This window comes from Agaricus bisporus (genome assembly GCF_000300575.1).
Source record: "Agaricus bisporus var. bisporus H97 unplaced genomic scaffold AGABI2scaffold_10, whole genome shotgun sequence".
Taxonomy (NCBI): Eukaryota; Fungi; Basidiomycota; class Agaricomycetes; order Agaricales; family Agaricaceae; genus Agaricus; species Agaricus bisporus.
The window spans coordinates 1,297,164-1,323,163 of NW_006267345.1; the positions used below are offsets into that span (position 1 = coordinate 1,297,164).

Sequence of the window (26,000 nt, forward strand, 5' to 3'; positions counted from 1 at the left end):
GTCCTACTTGATGCATAATCATGGTGCCCATTGGGTGACTCGAAGTTCATCAGGTCAAGAGGAAGAACTTGGGAGCCAGAGAAATGGGAGTTTCGTATTCGATTCTCGTCAAAGAGGACTTGATCTAATCTAATCTCCTTTATTAATTGTGCATGTTTGTTTCCGGAGCCACCAGTAAGCAAATGTGCGAGGCTCAATCGATTAACGAGGCTCAGCGGCTCAGCCACCGACACCCATGCAGGCTCTCCAGGTGAGCTCGTCGTCGTCCTCGACGTTCTACTCGACCAACAGTTCCACCACAGTCCCACCTCTTTGCTGTTCGTGAAATCTTGAGCCCGGTGAGTACTCATTTGCCGCAACATTGCCAGGATCGGCTGACGGATGGCCCCCTTCACCAGGTTCTAAAAGAAAGTAAATTCAAAGAACACGGGCGCATCACCCCAGGTGCGTGTACGCATCATCGTCTATCCGCTTTGTAGCTTTACTCAAACACCACAGAGGAGTTCGTCGGCGCCGGTGACTTTCTGGTCTATAAATTCCCCGTTTGGTCTTGGTCCGTCTCGAGCACCTCGTGCCCAATTTTTTCAATTTCTCACCCCCTTTCTCAGGGAATCGGGTGACAAGTCCAAAACTCGCGATTTCTTACCCGCAGACAAACAATATCTCGTAACACGCGGTGTACCCTGTCTCCGACGTGCAACCTCCCTGGCGTATACCGATGCAGACGAGGATGCCGAACGTCTTCTCTCATTTGCTGATGGTGCTCCTGGTTCTGGCCCTGATCTTGACGGCGACGAATGGGTAGAGACACATGCGGGTCGTAAATCTACGCTGGATTCATTGCAGAATCCGGGCGAGATCTTGGATATACCTGACCTGGACAACGTTGACGGTGTGGCTAATGGTGTTTCGCGTTTGAATCTCGGTGGCGATCACTCCGGAAAAGAGAAAGAGGTAGTGGAGATACCAGATTTGGACGATATTCCGGACATGGAGGAAATAATGGAGGAGGAAGACGAGGCTACTGCCGCCCCGAAATATAAACCTTTGCCCAAGCCGTCGAGTGGCCGTGTGATTGATGCCAGGTACGATCTTTCTTTCCTTAAATCGCATCAGTCGCTCATGTCAAAAATCACATTCCATTCCACCAGTCAAATCGAACCCGCTAAAGACAATCTTCTTTCAGTTCGCACCTACGACGTCATGATCACTTATGACAAGTATTATCAAACCCCTCGAGTTTGGCTAATTGGCTACGACGAGAACCGTAATCCACTTACCCCTCAACACATCTTCCAAGACATATCCGCAGATCACGCGAACAAGACAGTCACCATCGAACCATTTATCCATTCCGCCTCTTTACAAGCCGCTTCAGTGCATCCTTGCAAGCACGCGAGCGTCATGAAAAAAGTGATCGAAAGGATGAATTCGAGTGTTGTAGCTGAACAACTCGCTCACCAACAACAACAAGGATTGGCCGCAACGACGAAGGAAGGAAAGAAGAAATGGTCAGTATTCGGCAGTGGTGGAAAATCAAGCGCGCAGAAGAAGGATAAGGCTGCCGCGGCTTCAGGTGCAGACGGTGATGAACAAGTCGAGGGAATGCGTGTAGACTTTTATTTGGTCGTGTTCCTCAAGTTCATTGCTTCGATTGTTCCCACTATCGAGGTCGATTCGACGACTTCGTTTTGAATTTTAATGTTCATGGGGTTCTTTTTCTTTTACGACGGTATACCCTCCTCCATTTTGTGCTCGGCTTACATATCCATCCATGAGCTGGTTTTTATCAGGACGCCCACCTATGTTTTTTCTGTGCTTCGAGTCGTTTTTTTTTTTTGTTTCTGTATAATAGATTTTTTTTGTAAATTTTGTGGTGGTGGTTTTTTTACTGAAGCGTACGTGGAGATCCAGACGAATGTAACATAATTATCCCTATAAGCTATCCTCTGCAGAACAACTGAAATGAAACTGTTGACGAATGACGAATGGCGATCTGCTTCGGGGGTTGTCCGGGGCCCGAAGGGACGCTAGATCGACCGAGAAACGAAAAAAGGCATAGGCGAGTTGATTCCGAGAAGTAAAAGAGAAGTAGATTTGTGGGCGAATTGCGGTTGATATCCTCCGCCGTACATGTAGCTTTGTTGTTTTAATACCTGGAGGAGAGGATTTAAACGAAGAATTCGAATCAGTGAAAGTTTCCGGGAGAATTGATGTGATATGTGAACTAGTGATCACTGACATACAAGAACGATACAACCGGTAGTACAAAAAACTTATTTAGAATGATTTCAGAGTTTTTTTTGTAGTTGTATCGTTTTCTCTAGTCCTCCCACATCGAAATTCTGGTTCTCCAGTATAGTAAACTTGATTCGACATCTGGCGTTCGCCGCAGGTGCGGCATACCGCGTATTCACCAGGGAAATCTTGTGACACGTTGATCAATTTCTTGCTCTCATCACTTGGAAAAATCAACGTGCTTGTTCCTCGCTTGGGTCGGTCTTTCACTTGCTCGGAAATTGTACCATCTCTCTTGGTGAGTCACTAGACTTCAAGCCTCCTTGCTCAATTCACAACTAATGCTAGTGTCAAGCCTTAACCTCAGGTTTCCATTAAACCCTCCGAGCCCAAAAATTGTCCTCGCCCTTTCAGCATGACAGACATTCTTGCGACGTCATGGTGTCCCTACTGCCTTCAAACAAAACCTGACGCAACGTCAGCTACTCTCTCACTCGGAGATGCAATAGAGGATGCCCTCGATGCCGAGATTCAACGCACAGAAAATCTCATCTCGAGTCTAATCCTGAAAAGAAAGAGACTGTGCAGGAAAAGGAATGAAATACGAGCTCCCATATATTCACTACCCCCAGAAATCCTCACCCTCATCTTCAAATTCGCTTGTCCGCCTCTCGACTTTCCACGAAAATATGGTTTGGACTCGCGGAATCCTGGCAAGGTCGCTTATCCCCACATTCTCAGCGTGTTGACCGCGGTCTCAGCTCGTTGGCACAACCTTGTTTTGTCAACGCCATCCCTCTGGACGTCATTTGTCGCAGATGACCGCGACATAAAGGCCATGAAAACCCTTTTTTCCCGTGCTGGCAGCCTCCCTGTGTCTGCTAGCCTTTATTTTCCGATAGAATCGGTGCTGAACGAGCGTCGTCGTGCGGCCGTCCTTGCACCAATTTTGCAAGAACATGCTTCTCAGATTCAGATGCTTCACGTGCGTCGGGCTTCACCCACCTGGTTAAAAGAGTACATTCCTAATCTCGTTAACCTCGATTACTTATGTCTTTGGAGTGGTAAGAGGGAGGGGAAGTCATTGTTGATCGAGAGTTCATGCACTCGTCTCGTCATGATGGGTTATTCACGCTGCTTTTCCCTCTCATGGTCCAAGATCGAGGTTTTACATCTCGAGCATACGCCAGATGTTTTTTGCCTGGAACTGCTCCAGAAATGCACTCGCTTGATAGAGTACCGAGCCAGGCGTACCGGGGTATGGAATGGAAAAGAAACACGGCCTCAGCTTCCAAGTTCCCCTTTTGTTTTACCTCGTTTGAAGCTATTCGAATGGAACAATCTTTTAGAGCGCGACGCAGACTGTGCAATGCTACAATATACCCGTCTGCCTGCTCTACAGACCCTTGTCTTGGTCAATGAAAGCTTTGGCGCATCCGATATGACATCATTACCCCTCGTTTCTGCTTTCTTCGAGCGCCTCCCTCCGACATTGTCTGCAGTGGAAATACGAGGATTTGCATTTCATCCTGAGTCACAGTCTTCAATATTCTCCTACTTCTTGAACCTCCCCAATATCGAGAGCCTTACTGTCAGAAAATGCTCTGGTGACTTCGCGGATCATGTTTTTAGTATTCTAGGATCTGAAATATGCATTGTCGGAAATCAAGGAATGCTGGTCTTTCCAAAACTCAAATCAATCCATATCGACAGTTCCGATGGCGGCCTCGACCAGGCAAAGATATTACAAACCTTCCGACGCAGCTGCTCACAGCCATCAGAGCTACTTTTGGGAAGCCCATTTCGGATAGAGTTCACAAGGCATAGGGTGATTTGGAAGCCTGAGTTTAAAGAGGAGCTGGTGAGGATGGTCGAAAAAGGGTATAGATTGGAGCTTTGGGATAATTCAAAGCCGGTGGACTGGTTGCCTAGGTGAATACTATGATCATGTTTCGAGCGTATCGAGTTACTCATTCTTATCTCGTCGTAGAACTGTGAAGTTATCACAAGGCGCAGTCAGGGAGATGGAATAATTGTGTTCGACTTGTACGACCCTTCATATGATATATGGCTACTCCATTCCACTCATATATCTTCTCCCCAATTCACTGCTTGGTTCCCTGTCGTAGATCAATGTGTATCGAATGAGAAGCACGTCCCTTTATAGCCAAGTCAAGCAAATATTAGCCAAAGCTCAAATGAAAGAAAGGAGGAAAGAAGCACCTAGCGTAAATCACACCGGCAGCATAGGCTAGCGAAAGGCCAGCGGAAACTAGTGCTAAGTGATCAGCACCCTCAGGCTCTCAAATAGGGGGATGCTGATCCTCGGCGCCTGTACTCGACCTGCATGAATGACCCGGGCCCGAAGGGTTGGTGCTAGATTGACAAAGAAACGGAAAAAGACATAAGCGAATTGATTGCGAGAAGTAAAAGAAAGTAGATACATATGGACTCTTGGAGGCAGATTGCAGTTGTACCACTTTCTCTCTTATCCCCACATTGAGATTCCAGGTCTCCGTTACAGCAAACTTGGTTCGATAACTAGCGTTCACTGGTGCGGCATACCATGTGCTCACCAGGGAAATAACAGGGTAAGTATGATAAAATAGTATTGTGACATGTTGATCAACATACTCGCACTCATTGACAGACGCCACCACTCGGAAAAATCACAACGTGCTTGTTCCTCGCTCGGGTCGGTCTTCCACTTGCTCGGGGGATTATAATGCTAACACCATCTGTCCTATTGAGCCACTAAACTTTCAAGCCTTAACCTTGGGGGTTTCACTGAACCTTAGGCCTAAAACTGTCTTCGTCATTTCAGCATGACAGAGAATCTTGCGACGTCATGGTGTCCCTACTGCCTTCAAACAAAATCTGGCGCAACGTCAGCTACTCTATCACCCGGAGATGCAATGAAGGATGCTCTCGATGCCGGGATCGAGCGTCAGATTGAACACACAGGAAATCTCATCTCGAGTCTGACCCGTGAAAGAACGAGACTGCTCAGGAAAAGGAATGAAATACGATCTCCTATATATTCACTACCCCCAGAAATCCTCACCCTCATCTTCAAATTTGCTTGTCCGCCTCTCGACTTTCCGCGAGAATATGGTTTGGACTCGCTGACTCCTGGAAAGGTCGCTTCTCCCCATATCCTCAGCGTGTTGACCGCGGTCTCAGCTCGTTGGCACAACCTTATTTTGTCAACGCCATCCCTCTGGACGTCATTTATAGCAAATGACCGTGGCATAAAGCTCATGAAAATCGTTTTTGCCCGTGCCGGCAGCCTCCCTGTTTCTGCTAGGCTAAATTTTCCGATAGGACCAGTGTCGCACGATCATCATGCGGCCATCCTTGCACCAATTCTGCAAGAACATGCTTCTCAAATTCACATGCTTCACGTGCGTCGGGCTTCACCCACCTGGTTGAAAGAGCACATTCCTAATTTCGTCAACCTCGAGTTCTTGTGTCTTCAGAGTGATGAGAGGGAAGGGAATCCGATCTCGATCGAGAGCTCATGCACTCGTCTCGTCCTGAAAGATTTTTCACGCCGCTTTTCCCTTTCGTGGTTCAATATCGAGATTTTGCATCTCGAGAATACGCCAGTTAATGTCTGCTTGGAACTGCTCCAGAAATGCACTCGGCTGATAGAGTACCGAGCTAGGTATCTCCGCGGACCTATGACTGAAGAAATACAGCTTCCTAGTTCCCCTTTTGTCTTACCTCGTTTGAAGGTATATGAATGGGCGATGTCTTTACAAAACAACGAAGACCGTGCAATGCTACAATTCGTCCGCCTGCCTGCTCTACAGGCCCTTATCTGGGATGAAGGCTTTGACGTATTTGATGTGACATCACTTTCCCTTGTTTCTATTTTCTGCGAGCACCTCCCTCCGACATTGTCTGCAGTGGAAATACAAGGAGGTATGTTTCCTTCTGAATCGCAGTCGTCAACATTCTCCTACTTTTCAAACCTCTCCAACATCGAGAGCCTCACTCTCAGGACATGCTCTGGTACCTTCGTGGATGATGTTTTTAGAAAACTAGGAACTGAAACATCCTTGGTCGGAAATCAAGCAATGCCCGTCTTTCCAAAACTTAAATCAACCCATATCATCGGCATTTTGAAAGGCGGCATCGACCAGACAAAGATATTGCAAACTTTCCGACGCAGCTGCTCGCAGCCGTCAGAGTTACTTTCGGGAAGTCCATTTCGGATAGAGATCGCAAGCTATAAGGTGAATTGGATGCCTGAGTTTAAAGAAGAGCTGGTGAAAATGGTCGAGAAAGGGAATAGAGTGGAGCTTTGGGAGGATTCAAAGCCGGTGGACTGGTTGCCTAGGTGAATACTAGAATCATGTTTCGAGCGTATCGAGTTACTCATTCCTATCTCGTCATAGATCGCAAGGCGCAGTCAAGCAGAAGAAATAATTGTTTTCGACGACCCTTCATATAATATATGACTACTACGTTCCATTCCAATTTCTTCTCCCTGATTTACTGTTTGGCTCCCTATCGTAGTTCGATGTGTATCAAAGGAGAAGCACGTCCCCTTAAGTTAAGTCAAACAGGCATTAGCCAGAGATTGGATGAAAGAAAGGAGAATAGACGCACCTAGTTGTATGCCTGGACGTTCTACCACAGTCGTATTCTGAATGATCTCTAACAGTTTGACGGTGGCTTGAACGAGGCGAGAGATAGACGGGTGACCATCGAATTTATATGCCGTTCACCGTCGAGGGCACACCTATCCTTCTTCAATGAGCAGTACAAATCCACCAGCGAAAACGTTTGACAGACTCACCGTGTCACAAAGCGCTCTCCAGTAGAAAAGCCCAAACGTTTCATAATCACCAAGCGAATAAAGCAAAACTCACCTGGTTAACCGCGCTATAATCAAAACAATCAGCGAACACGTCCAAGCAATGAAAAACAAACTTACCATATGCTCTTGATGGATGATTCATTGCAACAAAGAAAAGAAAGAATAGGAATAGAAAAAAAAAAAAAACAGAGCTGGTGCACTGCCGAGTCACCCCCTTGTTCATCCAGTTAGCGACGAGAGGCGATTTAAAAAAGTCAAACGAACGTACAGCTACCATACACCAGCCCCGCTACAGCAACCTCCTCGGAACTCCCGTCAGAGGCACCAAGTAAAAAATCTCCCTCGGTTATTTGTGTGGTGGTCACAAAAAGTCGACATGACCGCTGCTTGCTGGGTTTACGGGGTTAGCAAACTGTCAAAAGCGCATTTAATCACTGATATAGCGAGAGAGAAGAACCGAGAGATAAACGCACGCATTGGTTGATGTCGAGAAGAAAAGGTGAGACCGCCGCTCGCTGGGGGGTGGGCTGTGCCCGGGGGTATATTCGCAACTGTTGACGAAAGCACGTCAGCCAGTGTAATCTCAACGGTGATAGAGAAAAGATGTACGCATTGGCCAACACCATAAGGCGGGACCACCAATCACGAGCTTCTACCCATTGACGAGCTTCTAACAACCAAGTGATTAGAGTCAGTCGATATGAAATACACGACGAGGAAAGAAGACTTACTGCTCGACTGGGGAACTCTAGCTCTATCACCGAAATCGAACATCAATCACATCGAAGCACTCGTTGTGGGCATTACTGCGCCTTCGAGTGCCCGTGGTTAGTGAGAGTTCGAAGGAGAGGAATGAAGAATCAAGACGCCGCCACCAGAAGGGTTCTTATAGGTGTCCGGTGGTTCACTTTTCGCCCCCCGCCGCATTATGTCTCAAACCGGAACTCAAACCCGTCAGCCACCGCGGAAAGCAGTTAATTTTGGGACGCATAATGTGTTCAGCGTCATAGGCTACGTAGCGAGTGGATCCAGTCATGCGAGAGAGCGAAATTGTTTCGATTATCACGAGTAAGGCGATGTCACCGCTCGGCCCAAGTATACGAGGCTTGCAAATTCTAACCAGAGGACTGAAACCCAAGATGAATTAATTGCATGCAGAAAGCAACAGAATGATTAGCCAAAACCTGAATACGATGGTTCTATCTCCGAACAAGGGGCGTACGCTCGTCCTCAACAACAGCATCCGATGACACTTCCACCACTATCCCCCCAGAATCCGCAGGCTCTGCCGTGGTAGGTGGTACGACAGGATTTCCAAAATCATCAATCCCGAGTCGACGTTGTCTGAATTTCCAAGCGATACACATCACAAGAAGCGTAGCTTGCATAACTCCGGCGACGAGGAACGTGAACCAACTCGTCCAATTCGTACCAGGTCTAAATCAGGCATGTCAATCAAGAGCAGCAAACGCCATTCAAAACACAAGTGTCTTGATTTGCATAAGCGAAGTGCAAGCGTCATCTGGCGCTTCAAAATCGAGTTGAATAAACTTGCGATGTTCAGGGTAACATTTCACATAGAGTACAAAACTGCAAGGACGGCAGTCCGTCAGTCAACGGGGTTTAACGTGCAACTTCCGAACGTACAAGGGTGTTTAGCAGAACCACCAAAACATCGTATCGTGTCACCAATTTGATGGCAAGGGGACAGGGACAAGGAGAGGATGTGGAGGAGTTCTGTTTGAGCGCGTGTAGAGAATGGGTAGTTTAGAACGAGCTCTGAGAGGACGACATGCGGTGGGACTGCGAGTCTTCGGAAGAGGGGTTTGAGCAGTGTATCCTTCGAAGCAGGCGGCAACCACGCAGCTATAAGAACGTTGAAAGTGCCATTGAGATCGCCGAGTTCATCTGCCCTGGGCTAGACAAGGTCAACAGTCGCGAAATGTCCAAGATCATCGTCGACGGGTATAGTCGCTGGAGAAGCGAAGCGACCTTGAAGGTGGCGACCATTACGGTGCGAGTCGCACTGCGATGAGTTAAGGCTGAAAGTCACTAGTCGATCTTAACCACGCCAGCCATGAAGTTCCTGGCAAATTTCACTGTGTCATACAGCGGACGCGGTGTTGGGTCAATATCTTCGAAGCCCTACTCCGCGCAAATAACCTATCGTGCAGGTAATCATTCAGTTCTTCCTCTCGATTGTGTCCGTATAAAACGCGAGGTAAAGAAAATAGTTAGGAATAAAGCTGAGTGACATGGAGAGGTCGGAACAGGGAACGAAGTCGGGTCGCCCCGACCACGTGCCTTGTCGTAGGTTACCTGTACAGTCATCTTCATCCCTCACCGGCACTAGTGAAATAAGGGATCTGGTAGGAGGGTAAATTAAACGGTCAAATAAGTGAGCCACCGACGCAGCGCGAGACGCAATAGTGAAGGGTATTTTGGAGTCAGCAGGATGTCACAAAGAGAGGCGACTTTTTCGGGGAGGGTCGAACATGTTGGATGGCAGAAATAACGTACTATCGTCGCGCAGAATCTTTCACGGTATTTCAATGCACCACACGGGGAACATACTACTAGTAGCTACAAACGGTAGGCATGATCAGACGAAGTATCTGATTGACAATCGTCGTGGCATACAAGTTAGACCAAATCAATAATAGATAGATCGTCGCCGCGATAGGGTCTGTATACTAAACGACCTATACTCTGGTCGAATGAAGCTAGTTCGGAGTTGGTGTCCATTGAAGTATCAAAAACGTTACCGACCTGCCGGCTAGGTTGCAATATGTCCCACGATTGGTTCAAGATCCAAAAAATATTCAAACTGAAAGACCGATAGAATTCAAGTTGAAAGAAAAGCGAAACTGATGTTCCAAGTGCAGTAAGACTTCTCTGCCGAGTCCAGGTATAGTTGACCTCGGCTAGTTTAACAGTTGTCACAGGGACATTCTTGTGGTGGGGTATCACAATCCCAAGGACGATCGGGTTGGATCCTACTAAGACCATTCGGGATTCGGATAATCCAGGAAATCGTACAACGTCCGAGCATATACGACAGGATGTCTCAATAATATGCAGGAGCATGATGGATCTTGTCTCAGGGTCAACTTCGAGGACATAGACCGCGTCCGGCAATGTCCCAATGACAATAAAGGTATTCCCATAGACGAAATTGATACCCTGGACCCATGCTAATCAGAAAAACATATGGTAATTGATACTGGACGAACATGGCATAATGAACTTTTCAAGTCGTAAACGATAGGATTTGTGGCTGAGTATGTCAGATGACTCTGGCTCGTTCCATTCACCACATTGGCAGAGTAATCGTAAACCCTTAATTGGCCTGTCCTGACAAATTCATCGCCGTTATCAACCATCCAATGATCAACGACATAGCGTTCGTTTAGTCCAAAATTGTAATTTCTGTCGCCAAGACCGGGATTTGCAAAGAGGGCGTAAGGTTTGGCAACCAGTGTGGCAGCTGAGCCATGACCAACGAGATCTACATGGTAAACGAATGTTCGTCTGTCCGTCAAAGTCTCAGGATCAGAATCAGAATATTCTGGAGAAGATTCAGTAGAATCGCAAGTAATGAAGGAATACAATTACCTGCAACACAACCCGCAATGCGAAGAGAAAGCTGGGGCTTCGATTGATCGACCCAGAAGGTCTTTGTAACCTCCAGAGTCTGACCACATAACTTTTTGTCAAATTCGCCGGGGTTGTATACCGGATATAATGGAAATTTAGCATCTTCCAGGTCAACTGTACACATCCTTGCATCAGAATAGCCCACGAGAAGCCAACGACCACCAGGAATCAGTTTGCAATACGATGGAGCAGGTGAAGGCAATTCTGCACGAACGCGAAGCAGCCGATTACTGAAGCGACATTTTGAGATACCAGCCCATAAATCCTGTGCTCTATTTCGTCGGAAGGCCCATTTCTCTAACTCTTCTACCGTATACGCATCCATCTCTTCCTCTGGAGCAGGTACACCTTGTGACATTTGAAGTCGGATGATAATTCGGTACCAAAGCTGGCGAGATTTTGATGCAAAGTAAAGTGCCCGGCTCGTCTACCCCAGTTTGACATCCGTGATGCGTAGGGCAGAGAAAAAGCCCACCTGTTTTGCAGCGAGGATGCTAGAGTCATCCAGATGCAGTAGAACCTGACATAGTACCTCTGACGACAGAGAGATCAAAGAGGGACAACCAGTCTTACTGACACGAGTCATTGAGGTGAACGATAGGTCTTGTTTTTTCCCACGGCTTTGGTGGAAACAACAGTAAAACACTGGTAAAACAACATGTAGATCAGGTTTCTCACACACAGACGTCGCTTGGAAAAATCAAACCGTTCAGTCTTCCACTTCAGGGATTCTAACACTTATAATTAGTGAGGCACAAACCCTTTGGTCCGACCACTACTACTGTACGCGCACGACCTTATGTTCACTGTCAATAATTATGTAATGACAGCTGTCACCTGGATCTTAGTTCACGACGCGTGAAAAATGTTGACATGATGTTCACATTTCCTTTTTGGGATTTAGGATTTCCTTTTCAGGTTATGTCTTTCTCTTTTAGGATATGTTCTGGTTGATGGGGGTGTTCACACCCCCTGTTGACTGTTGACATGAACTAAAATTAGTTCATAAAAAGCCTTGTTGACTGTTGACGTGAACATAAGGTCGTGCGCGTACAGTAATGCTGTTTCAGATTCCACTAAACCCTCATCATGACAGACGACCTTGCGACTCCCTACTCCCTTCGAACAAAACCTGGCACAACATCTGCTACTTCGTCACCTGGAGATGCAGTAGAGGATGTCCTCGATATAGAGATCGAACGCCAGATCGAACGCGCGGAAAATCTCGTTTCGAGACTGTACAAGAAAAGGAATGAAATACGATCTCCTATATATTCACTACCCCCAGAAATCCTCACCCTCATCTTCAAATTTGCTTGTCCGCCTCTCGACTTTCCGCAAGAATATGGCTTGGACTGGCCGGTTGCTGCCAAGGTCGCTTCTCCCTATATACTCAGTGTGTTGACCGCTGTCTCAGCTCGTTGGCACAACCTTATTTTGTCAACGCCATCCCTCTGGACGTCATTTGTCGCAGATGACCGCGATCCAAAGGTCATGGAAACCATTTTTTCCCGTGCTGGCAACCACCTTGTTTCAACTAGCCTTGAATTTCCGATAGAATCATTGACGTACAAGTATCGTGTGGCCATTCTTGCACCAACTCTGCAAGAACATGCTTCCCAGATTCACATGCTTCACGTGTGTAATGCTTCAGCCACCTGGCTGAAAAACCATATTCGTAAATTCGTTAATCTCGAGTTCTTATGGCTTGAGGATAGTGAGGAGAGGGAAGCGAAGTCAATCTCGATCAAGAGTTCGTGTACTCGTCTCGTCCTGAAAAATTTCTTACTCCGCTTTTCCCTGTCGTGGTCTAAAATCGAGGTTTTACATCTCGACGAAATGCCAGTTGATGTCTGCCTGAAACTGCTCCAGAAATGCACTCGCTTGATAGAGTACCGAGTCAAGCATCTCCTCAACCCTATGTTTAAAGAAATACAGCTTCCCAGTACCCCTTTTGTCTTACCTCGTTTGAAGGTATTTGGTTGGGCGATGGCTTTAACAAGCGACGAAAACCATGCAACGCTACAACATATCCGCTTGCCTGTTCTACAGACCCTTATCTGGGATGAAGGCTTTTACGAATATGACGTGGCATCATTACCCCATGTTTCTACTTTCTTCGAGCACCTCCCTCCGACATTGTCTGCAGTGGAGATACAAAAAGGCGAAAGTCCTTCTGGACGCTCTTCAGTATTCTCCTACTTTTCAAACCTCTCCAACATCGAGAGCCTCACTCTCAGGGAATGTTCTAGTGCCTTCGTGAACGAGGTTTTTAGCACCCTAGGATCTGAAATATGCTTGGAAGAAATGCCGGTCTTTCCAAAACTCAAATCAATCCATATCGACGGTGTGGAAGGTAATCTCGACCAGGCAAAGATATTACAAACCTTCCGACGCAGCTGCTCACAGTTGGCAGTATTACTTTCGGGAAGCCCACTTCGGATAGAAATCACAAGGCATAAGATGAAATGGATACCTGAGTTAAAAGAGGAGCTGGTGAGGATGGTGGAGAAAGGGTATAGAGTGGAGCTATGGGTGAATTCAAAGCCGGTGGACTGGTTGCCTAGGTAAATTCGAGCGTATCGAGTTACTCATTCTCATCTCGTCGTATATCGGTGGGGTTATCACAAGGCAGATGGAGGGTTCGACATAGATCTCAGGGCGCAATCAAGTAGACGGAATAATTTTTCGACGGATACTACATTCCATTGTTATTTCTTCTCCATCATTTACTGCTTGGCTCCCTATCGTAGGTCAACATGTATCAAAGGAGAAGCACATCCCTTTATAGCCAAGTATTAGACAGAGCTTAAATGAAAGAAAGGAGAAAAGACGCACCTAATTGTATGACTGGACGATCTACCACAGTATTACTCGGGCTCGAAATGTTCTGACAGTTTGGCGATGGCTAGAACGAGGCAAGAGATCGACGGGTGACTATCGAATTTACTTCCGATCATCATCGCAGGGGTACGATTCTTCACCAATGAGCAGTATAAATCCACCAATGAATACATTTGACAGACTCACCGTGTCACGAAACTCTTCCCAGTATAACACTACGGTTCCCCGATAAGCAAACAACGCAATAAAGAAACACTCACCTGATTATCATTAGCCGTGCTATGGTCGAAATCGATCAGCGAACACGTCGGAAGCGATAAGAGGATGAGTTACCATATGTTCGCGATAGATGAACCCCTGTGGCAAAAAGAAGAAAAAGAAAAAGAAAAGAAGCAGAGTTGGCGCACTGCCGAGTCATCCGGGCCCCTGTTCATCTAGTCAGCGACGACAGGCGATTAAAAATGATAAAAAGACGTACAGCTACCATACGCCAGCCCCGCTACAGCAACCTCCTCGGAACTACCGTCAGAGGCGCCAAGAAAAAATCTCCCTCGGTGGTTTGTGTGGTGGTCACAGAAGCCGACATAACCGCTACTTGCTGGGTTTACGGGGTTAGCAAACTGTCAAAAGCGCATTTAATCACTGATATAGCGAGAGAGAAGATAGACGCACGCATTGGTTGATGTCGAGAAGAAAAGGTGAGACCTCCGCTCGCTGGGGGGTGGGCTGTGCCCGGGGGTATATTCGCAACTATGGTTAAATGCGCGTCAGCAGAGTAAACGGAGGATGGACGAAAAGAAAGAGACGTACGCATTGGTCAACACCAAAAAGCGGGACCACCAATCGCGAGCTTCTACCCATTGACGAGCTTCTGATAACCAAGTGATTAGAGTCAGTCGATAAGAAATACGCAACGAGGAAAGAGGAACATACTGCTCGAACGGGGAGCTCTAGCCCTATCACCGAAATCGAACATCAATCACATCGAAGCACTCGTTGGTGGGCATTACTGCGCCTTCGAGTGCCCGTGGTTAGTGAGAGTTCGAAGGAGAGGAATGAAGAACCAAAACGCCGCCACGAGAAGGGTTTTTATAGGTGTCCGGTGATTCACTTTTCGCCCACCCCCGCCGCATTATGTCTCAAACCGGAACTAAAACCGGTCAGCCACCGCGGAAAGCAGTTAATTTTGGGATGTGTTCAACGTCATAGGCTACGTAGCGAGTGGGTCTAGCCATGCGAGAGAGCGGAGTTGTTTCGATTATCACGACCAAGTCGATGTTACCGCTGGGCCCAAGTATACGAGGCTTGCAAATTCAGACTGAAACCCAAGATGAATTAATAGCATGCAGAAAGCAACAGAATGATTAGCAAAAACATGAATACGATAGTTCTATTTCCGAACAAGGGGCGTACGCTCGTCCTCAACAACAGCATCCGATGACACTTCCACCACTATTCCCCCAGAATCCGCAGGCTCTGCCATGGTAGGTGGTACGACTGGATTTCCAAAATCATCAATCCCGAGTCGACGTTGTCTGAATTTCCAAGCGATACACATCACAAGAAGCGTAGCTTGCATAACTCCAGCCACGAGGAACGTGAACCAACTCGTCCAATTCGTACCAGGTCTAAATAAATCAGACACATCAATTTCAAGAAGAAAACCCCCAAAACTCGTCACTCTCACCTTAACGCAATGCCAAGAATCATAAGAACAGCTCCAGGAGATTGCATACACATCATAGGAATACTCAACGCCCCTACGACTTTATGTTTATACGTATGCACCAATTGAGGCGCATATTGTATCGCCGCCAAAATGGCAGACGTCACGCCTAAAAACGTTGCCCATGATTGTACTGGTGCCGGGAGAGGAACTTCTGGCGCTGGGGTAGGTACCGCTGTGAGCATGAGATACAGAGTCGTAACCCCGCTAAATAAACTGCATTTTTCCAAATGAGTGATAGTTCTGCTTTGAGAAACAGACAACAAGACGTACAAGTGTCCTAAAGTCACCCAGGCGCACAACAGAGAGGTACGCCATTCAGAACTCTTCACGGGTGTCTTGATTCGCATAAGCGACGTGCGAGCGTCATCTGACGCTTCAAGATCAAGTTGAACATACTTGCGATGTTCAGGGTAAAACTTCATGTAGAGCACAAAACTGCAAGAACAAGTCAGCGGGGGGCATCATATGTAACGTCAGAACATACATGAGCGTGAAGCAGAACCATTGAACAGAAACTTGAAACACGCCAGCCGTCATTTCGACACATCTTCCCCAACTCTACCAAACTCTCCCCTCAACACGCAGAACAGGACAAATGAAAAATGACACGCACGACGACATGACAACATCTCGCCACGCTCCATTGCAAAGTAATCCTATACAAACTCAACGCGCAGCACAAAAACAGAATAGAAACAAACTCACATATTCCACATCCCAGCCGCAGAAGACGTACTTCCAAGCAACAAAAACAACGGACTCAGCCCCTCTGACGATCTAGACGCAATAATCCTATAATGCTACACGGAAAACTCATCAATAACTTTAGCCCCCACTCGAACATTCTCGGCTCACCTGAGGCGCATAAGAGATGAATAAACCGGTGATGACAATCCCTGTTATAAGATTTGTGAGCCAGTCATGGCTCTGCGAAAATAAATATATCAGACATATATGAGAGAATAATGTAGAAAGTGCTTACCGTATTGCACCCTGCTACATCCATTGTGGTCGAAGAACAGGAAATGCAGGCGTGGGAACAGAGTGCCGTGTTGGGAAGTATACTATCGCCATCTAATCTGATAAGTCTACCGATGAAATTGCTTTCCGTTCAATGATCAAAATATTCTACAAATGCCTCCATCACTCAACACGACATTTCAATTCGAAATTTAACAAATCACACAATCCTCTCTAAAACTCAAATTATACATCGTCTTATCCACCGTCTTCTCAATCTTCTTCCAATCCGACCGTCTCTGCACAAACTCATATATATCCTTATTTCATTCGTCAATCAATCGTAAAAAAAAAAAACTTTTTTTTCAAACACAACAACTCACCTCGGGTCTATAAGCCCCACCATACCTCGTCACATCTCTCACAATCTGCGCCAAATCCTTCGCATCCTCCACGACATACACATGTCCCAACATCTTCAAATGCGAAAAGTCACTTGCAATCGACGGGACCTATGATGAACAAACTCTTATATAAGACAACACTCCAACGAGAGGTGTGACTGACCTTGAGAGACGAAATAAAATTATGATACGTATTCAAATCCGCAATCACCTGAAACCCCCCATTCAACGAAATAATCTGTCTCTTAATATGTTTCTGCAATATCCTATAGGTACCGCAATTCAGCAAACACTCTTTATAAAAAATAAAACCATAAACCACTCACGCAATCAATCGAATCCCAATCTCCTGATAAAACACCTCCAACACTTCCTGACTCGTACTCCCCTTCAAAAGCTTACAATGCGTCTCCAAACATCCAATCGCCTCCCTACACGCCTTTGTCGGTCCCAATTCCAATGGCGTATCTTCTGGTGGATAATACTCTCTCGGTTCCGTCAATGTCAAAATGATATGTTCGACCTGAAAAAATAAAGTTGAATAGAGAGAGAATGCTAATGTATCTTTTACTAACCTGATTCATTAAGACATCTGTTCCCGCATTCAACCCACCCGCCACACATTCATCCAACGCATTCTCAAACCTCTTTTTCTCTCTCACCACCGCATTCAAAAAATCCGTCTTATCTATATGCGGTGCCTATCGTATTATGTTAAATATCATCAGTGAGACAAACTACATAATGAACGCACCAATTCTTTATCAAAATACACCTGCACCATCGACTGAATCATATCTCCAATATGCACTAGCTCAAAAAACTGTACAAGCGGAGCCACATCCGTCGTTCCCCCATGTTCCGCCGGTTCATACTCCCTCATCCTCTCCGTCGCCCTTCCCAAACAATTAACCTCACCAAAAACAAAAAACAAAGAAAACGTACAAATCAAACCCCTTCATCACATGTCCCTCTCCCAATATCTGCAACAAAAGGATAAACAACTCTTCCACCGTATCTCTCACCCTATGCCCATAATGTCCTGGATACCCCACAAACGTTTCTACCCTCTTCAACGCCTCACGATCTGCATGTATCAATTCCAAAGCGACATCTAAAGAGAGCAATAAATCGAGTTGATTCATTTCTAATTTCTCTCCTCCTCCTCCTTCTTCTTTTGATTTTCTAGTTTGTGACACTGACGAATCTGTTTTTTTGTGATGGGATGGAGATACTAATACTCTTCTCAATAATCTTTTTTTTAGCATTTAGAGAGTTCACTTACCTTCATCTTTTAAACTCTTCTCATATCCACCAGTACCTCCATAAACCCACCTCTGAGGATTCAACATCGCAATCCCCTGCACCGCCGCCGACCCTCCCGTCATCAAAGCCCCTCCCACCGCATTCACCGTCCTCGGCACAATCGTCACAGGAAGCAAAAGCACATTCGTAAACGACGTCAACACATTTCGTTTTTCCTGTGCCGCATTATGCGAAGACAAAAACCGTGTGGTCGAATCCCTCGTTGTTGTTGTTGTTGTTGCTTTGATTTCCATCTTTAAGAAAAGATGTGAGGTAAAATGGGAGATTAATGAGTGAGTTACGGACCTGTTTATCCCAGTTTTTACATATGGTATCACAAATCTGTTTGAGACAATCCACTTCCTCATCCAAATATTCATCCATATTCACTTCAAACATCCTATACCTAAAAAAACACACACTCATCAGCAAAAAAAAAAAAAGGTCTCCCAAACATCGAAAAATACAAACACAATATCCTCCGCCTGAGTTTTCGTCACCCCCGAATCCAATCTCTGACCCGCAGCCAACATCACCGCATCCACCATCTTCCACGATTCCCTAAAACACGCCGCACTCGCTTTTAAAACCATCTCCGTCGATACTTCTCTCGCTCTTTCCAATAACGCTGTGATATACTCTCCAACGACTTCAATAGCCAAACGATCGGCAAAAGCGATCAAGACTTGAGCTCCGGGTGGAAATATGCGGACAGCACGAGCACCATGATCACTTATAGCTCCCAATATCTGATTCATAAACTCATCCATAGGCGTAAATTCCAAACCCTCCTTTCTAAAATTCGAGTGTAAGCGAAACTTCAAAACAAGAAAACATTGAAACGCACGTAATGTTATCCAATGGTTTCCATCCGTGTTGATAGAAAATCTCTCTCTTCTCAGCCCACACTTTTCCCATCTCCCAATCCCCATCCCCATAATTTCTCAAATCCCAACTCGACTCCGCCGCCTCCCTCATCCCTTGTTCATCTCCCTTCCCATCTGCCATATCAAATGCCGCCAACAGATTCGCATCGAACCGATCCATAGTAGCACGTAACACCAATGCCAAACCATCATATCGCTTTACAGGTTTGATGATAGGAGACAAGAACAAGGAGAGAAGGTGAAGGAGTTTCGCTTGGGCTCGTATGGATGGAGGAACATGTGAAGCGAGTTCTGAAAGGATAAGATGGGGTGATACCGAAAGATGTCGAAGGAGAGGTTTAAGCAACGTATGCGCACGGATATACCTCGACCTAAACGTATCCTTCAAAGCAGGCGGTGGCGACACAGCTACAAACGCATCGAAAGCACCAATAAAATCACCTAATTCATCTGCCCTAGGTTGAACGACATCGACAGTCGCAAAATCACCAAAATCATCGTCAACAGATATAGTCGCTGGAGTCGCGGCTTTGGAAGCAGCAACCTGACCCTTTTGGAAAGACTCTATATCATCGAGGACGGTGGAGAGGTTGTGTTTGTCGATGGCGAGAGCGGACCAGCGGGTGCGCCAGAGAGAGTCTGTGTGGGAGAGGGCGGCGGTGGCACGGGAGCAGCGGGCATAAGCCGGGATGTCGGGGATGGGGAGGTGGTGGAGGACGAGGAGGTGCAGGTCCGACGGAAGACAGCCAACAATGTTTTTGGGCAGACTCTGCAGCCGGACAGGCTCGAGTGTCTTGAACTTGTGCATACTGTTTATTTACACTTATGATGACTACATAACTTTATGATCCTAGCAACAACACGGTATCGGTATGATATAGCAACATCCTCCATCCTACCCTCTCTCACTCAGCATCATACTTGGTCATATCTTCAACAGTAAAACTCACCGGGCAGGGAATACAGCCCCCGCGCATACGAGCAGCTGGACCTTCCTCCTCAGTCTGTACATGCTGCTCATGTTGTGCCTCCGTAGAGACTTTCATGCTGGGCGCTGGTGCTGGCTGTTGCGCAGCAGCGGAATCATGGGTGTTTGTCTTTGGCGACATGGGAGGTAAAGGCAAGGTTGTGTTATGTCATTGTTTCCATGCAGTGCTACTTAACAGCTTTTGACAGGAGTCTGGAGCGGCGTGCCCGTGGTTAAGAATAGATTCTTCCTCCAATGGGTCAATAGAACTTTGAGAAAAGCGCAGTGTTCATCTAGCCTGCCTCAATCCCGGGCAAGATTTTCCATAACCTTTACACTTTTTCAGTCAGCGATGTCGATGATACCTAGCCGAGCATCCAGGTCGGATTATTAGTAAGCAATTCAGCTCATGTGAGCGATGCCTCTTCCTGGGATCTGATTCATGAAGAAAGCAAGTTCGTATCATTATCTACGTTCCACGGAGCGACACGTGGTGACATGGTAGGTGGAAGCAGATAATGGCTATCTGTTATCGTTTCCCCGCACAGTAAAAGGTCCTCAGAGAGTTTGGCAACTTAGGACGCAGCTGCGCTAGTATGCATTCTGATCTGACTTTCTGACTTTATATAAATCTCAGTTACCTTGTTCAATGACTCGGCCATGTGCCGACATTATACGTCATTAGTCTTTGTATCGGGCGACATGATAGGATTGTGGTGTCTAGGATAGAGGTAAAGGCCGCTCATGCTCCAAAGGCCTCTTGGTGAGATAATGAGGAGATGATGAGATCAGAACAAGCGATGCGGTTGGGTCACCCCCGGCGCGACTCTTCGGGTGGAAAAACAAAAAAAGAATTTATAGGTAGAACGGTGTATAAGGATAGTAAGTAGTAGGAGGAGAAAGGAGAAAGGAGATATTCACGCAACACGGATGCACGCCCGAGAACTCACTCTTTCTCAGCGATTCAATTTTGACTTTCGCCCATTTCAATTACACTATAATGGGTCCACTCGGTAAGCACTCGCGGAAAGATGGAGAAGGCAAAATTCAATGTTGTGATTTACATACGATGATGATGGTGGTGGTGGAGTCCTCTACCAACAACACGGTATCGGAATGATAAAACAACATCCTCCGCCCTACATTCTCTCTCAGTCAGCATCGTACTTGCATATCTTTCAAAGTATTAAATCTTACCGGGCAGGGAATGCAGCCCCCGCGCATGCGAGCAGCTGAACCTTCCTCCTCAGTCTGTACATGCTGCTCGTGTTGAGCCTCCGCAGAGACCATCATGATGGGCGCTGCGGCTGGCTGTTGAGCAGTAGTGGACTCATTCAAATTGGTCTTTGTCTTTGGCGACATGGTAGATGAAAGCAGATTAAGTTTGTGTCATTGTTTCCACGCACTGCTGCTTTGACTCAGGAGTACTGAATGGAGTTGGTATGGAGCTATAAACTATGAATAGATTAGCAGACGGCTGGTCTGTTGAAAACGCTATTGCTTCTGATCTCAACAAAGGTAAAACGCATAGTTCTCTTTTCTAAGAGAATATTGGGAATGCGGTTATGAGTTGTTCAATCCACCCGAAACTTTTCCCATGCTTTCTCTCCTGCCATGATCGAGCCTTGACGACCGTTCTATCCACTCCCTTCGTCCCCTCGATCGACTCGTGATTAATCAAAATCGTTCCGCTCTCAAGAATAAGATCCTCTTCCTCGTGTGGCTAGATCCACTTGCCACGGAGTCTATGACGTTGAACACACCCCAAAATTAACTGCTTTCCGCGGTGGCTGACGGTTTTTAGTTCCGGTTTGAGACATAATGCGGCGGGGGTGGGCGAAAAGTGAACCACCGGACGCCTATAAAAACCCTTCTGGTAACAGCGTTTTGATTCTTCATTCCTCTCCTTCGAACTCTCACTTACCATGGACACTACGAAGGCACAGCCAACGAGTGCATCCTTGTGATCGATGTTCGATTTCGGTGATAGGGCTAGAGCTCCCCAGTCGAGCAGTATGTTCCTCTTTCCTCGTCGTGCATTTCTTATCGCTTAACTTTGATTACTCTGGTTGTTTAGAAGCTCGTCAATGGGTAGAAGTTCGTGATTGGTGGTCTCACTCTGTGTTGTTGACCAACGCGTACGTCTCTTCCTTGTTGACGTTGTCCATTTTACACTGGCTGACGCGTTTTCAACTATAGTTGCACAAATACACCCCGGGTGGCAAAGTCCATCCCCCAGCGAGCGGAGGTCACACCTTTTCTTGTCGGCATCGACCAACCCGTGCGTTTATCTCTTAACTCTCCACTCTCACTATATCAGAGATTAAATGCGCTTTGCAGCAAAAGTCGTGTCAGCCTTTTGACCACCACACAAATCACCGAGGGAGATTTTCACTTGGCACCTCTGACGGTAGTTCCGAGGAGGTGCTGTAGCGGGGCTGGCGTATGGTAGCTGTATATCTTCTTCACTTTTTTTTATCACGCCTGGTGTCGCTGACTGGATATACAAGGGGATGACTCGGCGGTACGCCAGTTCTCGTCATTACACTCGATCATCTATCAAGAATAATGGTAAGTTATCTGTTTATTGCTTGGACGTGTTCGCTGATTCGGGTTGATTTGGATTATAGGTTAGATATTCAGGTAAGCTTTCCTTTATTGGTGTTTCTGGTTCTGTTGTTTGGGGTTTTGTCTTGTACTAGTTAGGCAAGAAATCGCGTAGGTAGACAAGTAGTAGAATAAAGGACTCGGACTTGGAGTAGATAGGTCCCCTTGTGCTTATTTAGTAATCGTCGCTTGTAATGGTGTTCGAACTTAAAATTAGAATCCGTTTTTCTTCATGCGACCGACTGGTATGAGGCCCCCGAATATTACGGATCCTGACAAAGTCAAGACAGCCTGGCACTGGCCAATGCATCATGCGCAAACCTTTTCGCTCCCAACAGTCAGTCGGGGGAAATTGTCAGTAAGTGATTCGGGCTTGATGAGCGCAAGAATGCCCAGTCATGAGGAAAGCAAGTCTGGATTTTTAGCTGCGCCCCACCGCGATTGACTTTCTTCAGCCATCTTTTGATATAACGCTCGCTTACATTGATCCGACTCATGATTCTACCGTCTATCTGGTTTTGTAAACCTCGGAGTTTTGCCACCATACTGACGCTAGCCTTTTGCTGCTAAAATTCACAGCCTCGGTGTAGTTACCACTGGCTTGGTGAGCGTAAGAATGCTCGTTCAGGGGACCTTGTAGTGGGGACTATAAACGGGGACCAATACAACAAACGATTTTGCTCTTTCCAGCAGATTCTGTTGCCTCAGGTGAATGAATAGTAAGCAATCCATTAACTGAAGCGAGCGCGAGGAATGGTCAAATACTACTAGTATATTCGATTCCCATCTTACGACTTGTTTTCGAAAGATGCGTGCGTTACAAACCACTCTAAATCAACACGATAAGTTTAAACAATAGCCTGGATCCTACACTCTCTCATTCAGCACCAAGCTGCCTATCTTCAAAGTAAAACTCACCACCGGGCAGGAAAATCCCGAAAGACAACCGTCCTTCCGATTCCGAGTGCGAGCAGCCCGGCCTTCATGCTCAGTCTGCTCATGCTGCTGATGTTGGGCTTCCGCAGAGACCTCCATGTTGGGTGCCGGCGCTGGTTGTTGGGCAGCAGCGGAATCATCATTTGGATGGGTTTTTGTTTTTGTCTTTGGCGACACGGACATGGTAGGTGAAGGCGAGGTTGCGTTTTGTCGTTGTTTTCATGCAGCGCTAGAGCTTTGACAGCAGTATGGAGCGCGCCCGGTGTCAATTAAGAATAGATTCTCCCACATCCGAACGTTCTTCAACTGGTCAATAGAACTTTGAAAGAAGCTGTTCGGTACGACATTTTCTCGTTCACTGTCTAGCCTGGCTGAATCCCTAGGCAAGAGTTTCCATAACCTTTTCAGGTCTTGCCGTCGGTGATGCCTACTCATTTCGCTGCCAGTTAATCAGTCGGGGAAAGGGTTATTAATAAGAAATTCGCCCTCCACTTGACTTGATGAACGCGAGTATGCCCATTCGTACCTCTGACTATAAATAGATTCTGGGTTTCATCGGCTCGCCTCAACCAATACGGCGACCAAATTTTGCTCTCAATTTCGGGAAAGCACTTCCGACAGATTCTATCACCTCAGGTGAATGAATGAATAGTAAGCAACTTATTAACTAAGTGAGCGCGAGGAAAGGTTGAATACGACGAGTGCTTGCTCGACTCCTATCTTACGACATATCAAAAGATGCGTGCATAAATACAACTGTTTTCTAACCTTAAAAAGTCGCCTCGTAGAGGCAACAAAAGGACTCGTATCCGCCGTGCACTGGTGTGCGTCATCTTTTTAAAATAGACCTGACACTAACACGGCCCTGAATTCCCACGCCTGCATTTCCTTCGACCACATGGCGGTAAGCACTTTTGGATTATTCTCTCATATACATATCCGATATTTATCTTCGCAGAGCCATGACTGGCTCACAAACCTCATAACAGGAACCGTCATCACCGGGTGATTTATCTCTCATGCGCCTCAGGTGAGCCAAATTGTCGAGTGGGGTCAAGTTATTGATTAGTTTCCGTACAGCATTATAGGATTATCGCGTCTAAATCGTCAGAGCGACTGAGTCTGCTGTTTTTGTTGCTTGGAAGTACGTCTTCTGAGGCTGGAATGTGGAATATGTGAGTCTTGTTGTTGCGTGTTCTGTTGGTGCTGCGTGTTGACTGGAGAGTTTGGTAGAGTTGGGGAAGATGTATAGAAATGACGGAGGCGTGTTTCAAGTCTCTGTTCAGTGGTTCTGCTTCACACTCATGTATGTTCGGACGTCACACATATGCCCCTTTGACTGACTGACTTGCCGATTCTTGCAGTTTTGTTCTCTACATGAAGTTTTATCCGGAACATCGCAAGTATGTTCAACTTGAGCTTGAAGCGCCAGATGACGCTCGCACTTCTCTTATGCGAATCAAGACATATGTGAAGAGTTCCGAATGGCGTACCTCTCTGTTGTGCGCCTGGGTGACTTTAGGACACTTGTACGTCTTGTTGACTGTTTCGCAAAGCAGAACTATCGCTTATTTGGAAAATGCAGTGTATTCAGCGCGATTACGACTTTGTATCTCATGCTCACTGCGGTATCTGCGCCAGCTCCAGACGTTCCTCTCCGGTACCAGTACAATCGTCGGCAATGTCTCTGGGAGTGACGTCTGCCATTTTGGCGGCGATATAATATGTGCCTCAATTGGTGCATACGTATCCTGTAGGAGCGTTGAATACTCCTATGATGTGTATGCAATCTCCTGGAGCTGTTCTTATGATTCTTGGCATTGTGTTAAGGTGCGCTTCGTGTTCTACTCTTAGCTTGAGGTGTCTCATTTATTTGTTCAGACTTGGTACGAACTGGACGAGTTGGTTCACGTTCCTCGTAGCTGGAGTTATGCAAGCTACGCTTCTTGTGATGTGTATCGCCCGGAAATTCAGACAACGTCGACTTGGGGTTAATGATTTTGGATATCTAGTTGTGCCACGGCCAATGGAGTCTGGAGAAAAATAGTGGTGGAAGTGTCATCGGATGCTGTTGTCGAGGACGAGCGTACGCCCCTTGTTCGGAAATAGAATTACCACATTCATGTTTTGCTAATCATTCTGTTGTTTCTGCATGCAATTAAATCATTTGGGTTTCCATGCTCTGGTCAGAATTTGCAAGTCTCGTGTACTTGCGCCCAGCGTTCAACATCGCCTTACTCGTGATAATCGAAATCATTCCCGCCATCAAAGTCTCTTCCTCGCGTGCTGGATCCACTTGCTACGTAGCCTATGACGTTGAACACATCCCAAAATCAACTGTTTTCCGCGGTGGCTGACAGGTTCAAATTCCGGTTTGAGACATAATGCGGCGGGGAGAGGGGGGGCGGAAAGTGAAACCCAGGACGCCTATAAAAACCTTTCTGGGTAGCGGCGTTTTGGTTCTTCATTCCTCTCCTTCGAACTCTCACTAACCACGGGCACTCAAAGGCGCAGTAATGCCCACTGATGAGTGCTTCGATGTGATTGACGTTCGATTTCGGTGATAGGGCTAGAGTTCCCCAATCGAGCAGTAAGTCTTCTTTCCTCGTCGTGTATTTCATATCGACTGACTCTAATC

The 26,000-nt window shown here is 46.5% G+C and overlaps 11 protein-coding genes across 11 annotated transcripts; 6 read left to right on the forward strand and 5 right to left on the reverse strand.

Moving 5' to 3' along the window:
- The first annotated feature begins 232 nt into the window (after nucleotides 1-232).
- On the forward strand, nucleotides 233-1,866 carry AGABI2DRAFT_194979 (hypothetical protein). Its single transcript, XM_006455379.1, has 6 exons — nucleotides 233-250; nucleotides 303-338; nucleotides 399-444; nucleotides 499-553; nucleotides 609-1,085; nucleotides 1,152-1,866. Exons 1-6 carry the CDS (start codon nucleotides 236-238, stop codon nucleotides 1,693-1,695), a joined length of 1,173 nt encoding a protein of 390 aa, XP_006455442.1. The 5' UTR covers nucleotides 233-235; the 3' UTR covers nucleotides 1,696-1,866.
- Nucleotides 1,867-2,906: 1,040 nt separating this feature from the next.
- On the reverse strand, nucleotides 2,907-3,593 carry AGABI2DRAFT_194980 (hypothetical protein). The gene has a single exon (XM_006455380.1). It carries the CDS (start codon nucleotides 3,197-3,199, stop codon nucleotides 3,044-3,046), a length of 156 nt encoding a protein of 51 aa, XP_006455443.1. The 5' UTR covers nucleotides 3,200-3,593; the 3' UTR covers nucleotides 2,907-3,043.
- Nucleotides 3,594-5,063: 1,470 nt separating this feature from the next.
- AGABI2DRAFT_121376 (hypothetical protein) lies at nucleotides 5,064-6,672 on the forward strand (the record flags this gene model as incomplete). The annotated part of the gene is made up of 2 exons (XM_006455381.1): nucleotides 5,064-6,583; nucleotides 6,642-6,672. The coding sequence occupies 2 exons, from the start codon at nucleotides 5,064-5,066 to the stop codon at nucleotides 6,670-6,672; spliced, it is 1,551 nt and encodes a 516-aa protein (XP_006455444.1).
- Nucleotides 6,673-10,442: 3,770 nt separating this feature from the next.
- Nucleotides 10,443-10,863, forward strand: AGABI2DRAFT_138584 (hypothetical protein). The gene is made up of 2 exons (XM_006455382.1): nucleotides 10,443-10,637; nucleotides 10,685-10,863. The coding sequence occupies exons 1-2, from the start codon at nucleotides 10,561-10,563 to the stop codon at nucleotides 10,770-10,772; spliced, it is 165 nt and encodes a 54-aa protein (XP_006455445.1). The 5' UTR covers nucleotides 10,443-10,560; the 3' UTR covers nucleotides 10,773-10,863.
- Nucleotides 10,864-11,812: 949 nt separating this feature from the next.
- On the forward strand, nucleotides 11,813-13,294 carry AGABI2DRAFT_180503 (hypothetical protein; the record flags this gene model as incomplete). The annotated part of the gene is made up of 1 exon (XM_006455383.1): nucleotides 11,813-13,294. The coding sequence occupies one exon, from the start codon at nucleotides 11,813-11,815 to the stop codon at nucleotides 13,292-13,294; it is 1,482 nt and encodes a 493-aa protein (XP_006455446.1).
- Nucleotides 13,295-13,705: 411 nt separating this feature from the next.
- On the forward strand, nucleotides 13,706-14,521 carry AGABI2DRAFT_138585 (hypothetical protein). The gene is made up of 6 exons (XM_006455384.1): nucleotides 13,706-13,846; nucleotides 13,901-13,993; nucleotides 14,046-14,187; nucleotides 14,240-14,317; nucleotides 14,378-14,438; nucleotides 14,501-14,521. The coding sequence occupies exons 2-4, from the start codon at nucleotides 13,917-13,919 to the stop codon at nucleotides 14,267-14,269; spliced, it is 249 nt and encodes an 82-aa protein (XP_006455447.1). The 5' UTR covers nucleotides 13,706-13,846; nucleotides 13,901-13,916; the 3' UTR covers nucleotides 14,270-14,317; nucleotides 14,378-14,438; nucleotides 14,501-14,521.
- A 353-nt stretch (nucleotides 14,522-14,874) lies between these two features.
- AGABI2DRAFT_209911 (hypothetical protein) lies at nucleotides 14,875-16,323 on the reverse strand. Its single transcript, XM_006455385.1, has 8 exons — nucleotides 16,279-16,323; nucleotides 16,152-16,223; nucleotides 16,002-16,096; nucleotides 15,910-15,952; nucleotides 15,781-15,854; nucleotides 15,567-15,731; nucleotides 15,255-15,509; nucleotides 14,875-15,195 (listed from the first exon to the last, which is right to left on the reverse strand). The coding sequence occupies exons 1-8, from the start codon at nucleotides 16,300-16,302 to the stop codon at nucleotides 14,958-14,960; spliced, it is 966 nt and encodes a 321-aa protein (XP_006455448.1). The 5' UTR covers nucleotides 16,303-16,323; the 3' UTR covers nucleotides 14,875-14,957.
- Nucleotides 16,324-16,468: 145 nt separating this feature from the next.
- Nucleotides 16,469-19,660, reverse strand: AGABI2DRAFT_75513 (hypothetical protein; the record flags this gene model as incomplete). Its single annotated transcript, XM_006455386.1, has 11 exons — nucleotides 16,469-16,576; nucleotides 16,640-16,768; nucleotides 16,824-16,926; nucleotides 16,987-17,183; nucleotides 17,236-17,361; nucleotides 17,415-17,556; nucleotides 17,606-17,914; nucleotides 17,942-18,206; nucleotides 18,268-18,371; nucleotides 18,437-18,760; nucleotides 18,813-19,660. 11 exons carry the CDS (start codon nucleotides 19,658-19,660, stop codon nucleotides 16,469-16,471), a joined length of 2,655 nt encoding a protein of 884 aa, XP_006455449.1.
- On the reverse strand, nucleotides 19,646-20,002 carry AGABI2DRAFT_194982 (hypothetical protein). Its single transcript, XM_006455387.1, has 2 exons — nucleotides 19,803-20,002; nucleotides 19,646-19,752 (listed from the first exon to the last, which is right to left on the reverse strand). The coding sequence occupies exons 1-2, from the start codon at nucleotides 19,959-19,961 to the stop codon at nucleotides 19,666-19,668; spliced, it is 246 nt and encodes an 81-aa protein (XP_006455450.1). The 5' UTR covers nucleotides 19,962-20,002; the 3' UTR covers nucleotides 19,646-19,665.
- Nucleotides 20,003-20,573: 571 nt separating this feature from the next.
- AGABI2DRAFT_194983 (hypothetical protein) lies at nucleotides 20,574-21,187 on the reverse strand. Its single transcript, XM_006455388.1, has 3 exons — nucleotides 21,017-21,187; nucleotides 20,873-20,958; nucleotides 20,574-20,798 (listed from the first exon to the last, which is right to left on the reverse strand). Exons 1-2 carry the CDS (start codon nucleotides 21,179-21,181, stop codon nucleotides 20,914-20,916), a joined length of 210 nt encoding a protein of 69 aa, XP_006455451.1. The 5' UTR covers nucleotides 21,182-21,187; the 3' UTR covers nucleotides 20,574-20,798; nucleotides 20,873-20,913.
- A 602-nt stretch (nucleotides 21,188-21,789) lies between these two features.
- Nucleotides 21,790-25,357, forward strand: AGABI2DRAFT_121380 (hypothetical protein; the record flags this gene model as incomplete). The annotated part of the gene is made up of 13 exons (XM_006455389.1): nucleotides 21,790-21,832; nucleotides 21,897-21,957; nucleotides 22,019-22,169; nucleotides 22,234-22,390; nucleotides 22,455-22,462; nucleotides 24,352-24,392; nucleotides 24,451-24,537; nucleotides 24,596-24,608; nucleotides 24,649-24,668; nucleotides 24,727-24,891; nucleotides 24,948-25,055; nucleotides 25,120-25,192; nucleotides 25,244-25,357. The coding sequence occupies 13 exons, from the start codon at nucleotides 21,790-21,792 to the stop codon at nucleotides 25,355-25,357; spliced, it is 1,041 nt and encodes a 346-aa protein (XP_006455452.1).
- Between the last annotated feature and the right edge of the window lie 643 nt (nucleotides 25,358-26,000).

What these genes read in the sequence shown, in the direction of transcription:
- AGABI2DRAFT_194979 (XM_006455379.1), top strand. An exon ending in ACACGGGCGCATCACCCCAG is followed by an intron (nt 445 to 498) that starts GTGCGTGTACGC and finishes CAAACACCACAG; the next exon opens with AGGAGTTCGTCGGCGCCGGT. An exon ending in GGCCGTGTGATTGATGCCAG is followed by an intron (nt 1,086 to 1,151) that starts GTACGATCTTTC and finishes CCATTCCACCAG; the next exon opens with TCAAATCGAACCCGCTAAAG.
- AGABI2DRAFT_194980 (XM_006455380.1), bottom strand. Translation starts at nt 3,199, where the DNA reads ATGTTCTTGCAAAATTGGTGCAAGGACGGCCGCACGACGACGCTCGTT.
- AGABI2DRAFT_138584 (XM_006455382.1), top strand. Translation starts at nt 10,561, where the DNA reads ATGACCAACGAGATCTACATGGTAAACGAATGTTCGTCTGTCCGTCAA. An exon ending in ATCAGAATCAGAATATTCTG is followed by an intron (nt 10,638 to 10,684) that starts GAGAAGATTCAG and finishes TACAATTACCTG; the next exon opens with CAACACAACCCGCAATGCGA.
- AGABI2DRAFT_138585 (XM_006455384.1), top strand. Translation starts at nt 13,917, where the DNA reads ATGAACCCCTGTGGCAAAAAGAAGAAAAAGAAAAAGAAAAGAAGCAGA. An exon ending in CTGCCGAGTCATCCGGGCCC is followed by an intron (nt 13,994 to 14,045) that starts CTGTTCATCTAG and finishes AAAAAGACGTAC; the next exon opens with AGCTACCATACGCCAGCCCC. An exon ending in GGGTTTACGGGGTTAGCAAA is followed by an intron (nt 14,188 to 14,239) that starts CTGTCAAAAGCG and finishes AGATAGACGCAC; the next exon opens with GCATTGGTTGATGTCGAGAA.
- AGABI2DRAFT_209911 (XM_006455385.1), bottom strand. Translation starts at nt 16,302, where the DNA reads ATGGATGTAGCAGGGTGCAATACG. An exon ending in TCATCTCTTATGCGCCTCAG is followed by an intron (nt 16,097 to 16,151) that starts GTGAGCCGAGAA and finishes TTTTCCGTGTAG; the next exon opens with CATTATAGGATTATTGCGTC. An exon ending in CGAGATGTTGTCATGTCGTC is followed by an intron (nt 15,855 to 15,909) that starts GTGCGTGTCATT and finishes AGAGTTTGGTAG; the next exon opens with AGTTGGGGAAGATGTGTCGA.
- AGABI2DRAFT_194982 (XM_006455387.1), bottom strand. Translation starts at nt 19,961, where the DNA reads ATGTCGCCAAAGACAAACACCCATGATTCCGCTGCTGCGCAACAGCCA. An exon ending in GGGGCTGTATTCCCTGCCCG is followed by an intron (nt 19,753 to 19,802) that starts GTGAGTTTTACT and finishes TGAGTGAGAGAG; the next exon opens with GGTAGGATGGAGGATGTTGC.
- AGABI2DRAFT_194983 (XM_006455388.1), bottom strand. Translation starts at nt 21,181, where the DNA reads ATGTCGCCAAAGACAAAGACCAATTTGAATGAGTCCACTACTGCTCAA. An exon ending in GGGGCTGCATTCCCTGCCCG is followed by an intron (nt 20,959 to 21,016) that starts GTAAGATTTAAT and finishes GAGAGAATGTAG; the next exon opens with GGCGGAGGATGTTGTTTTAT.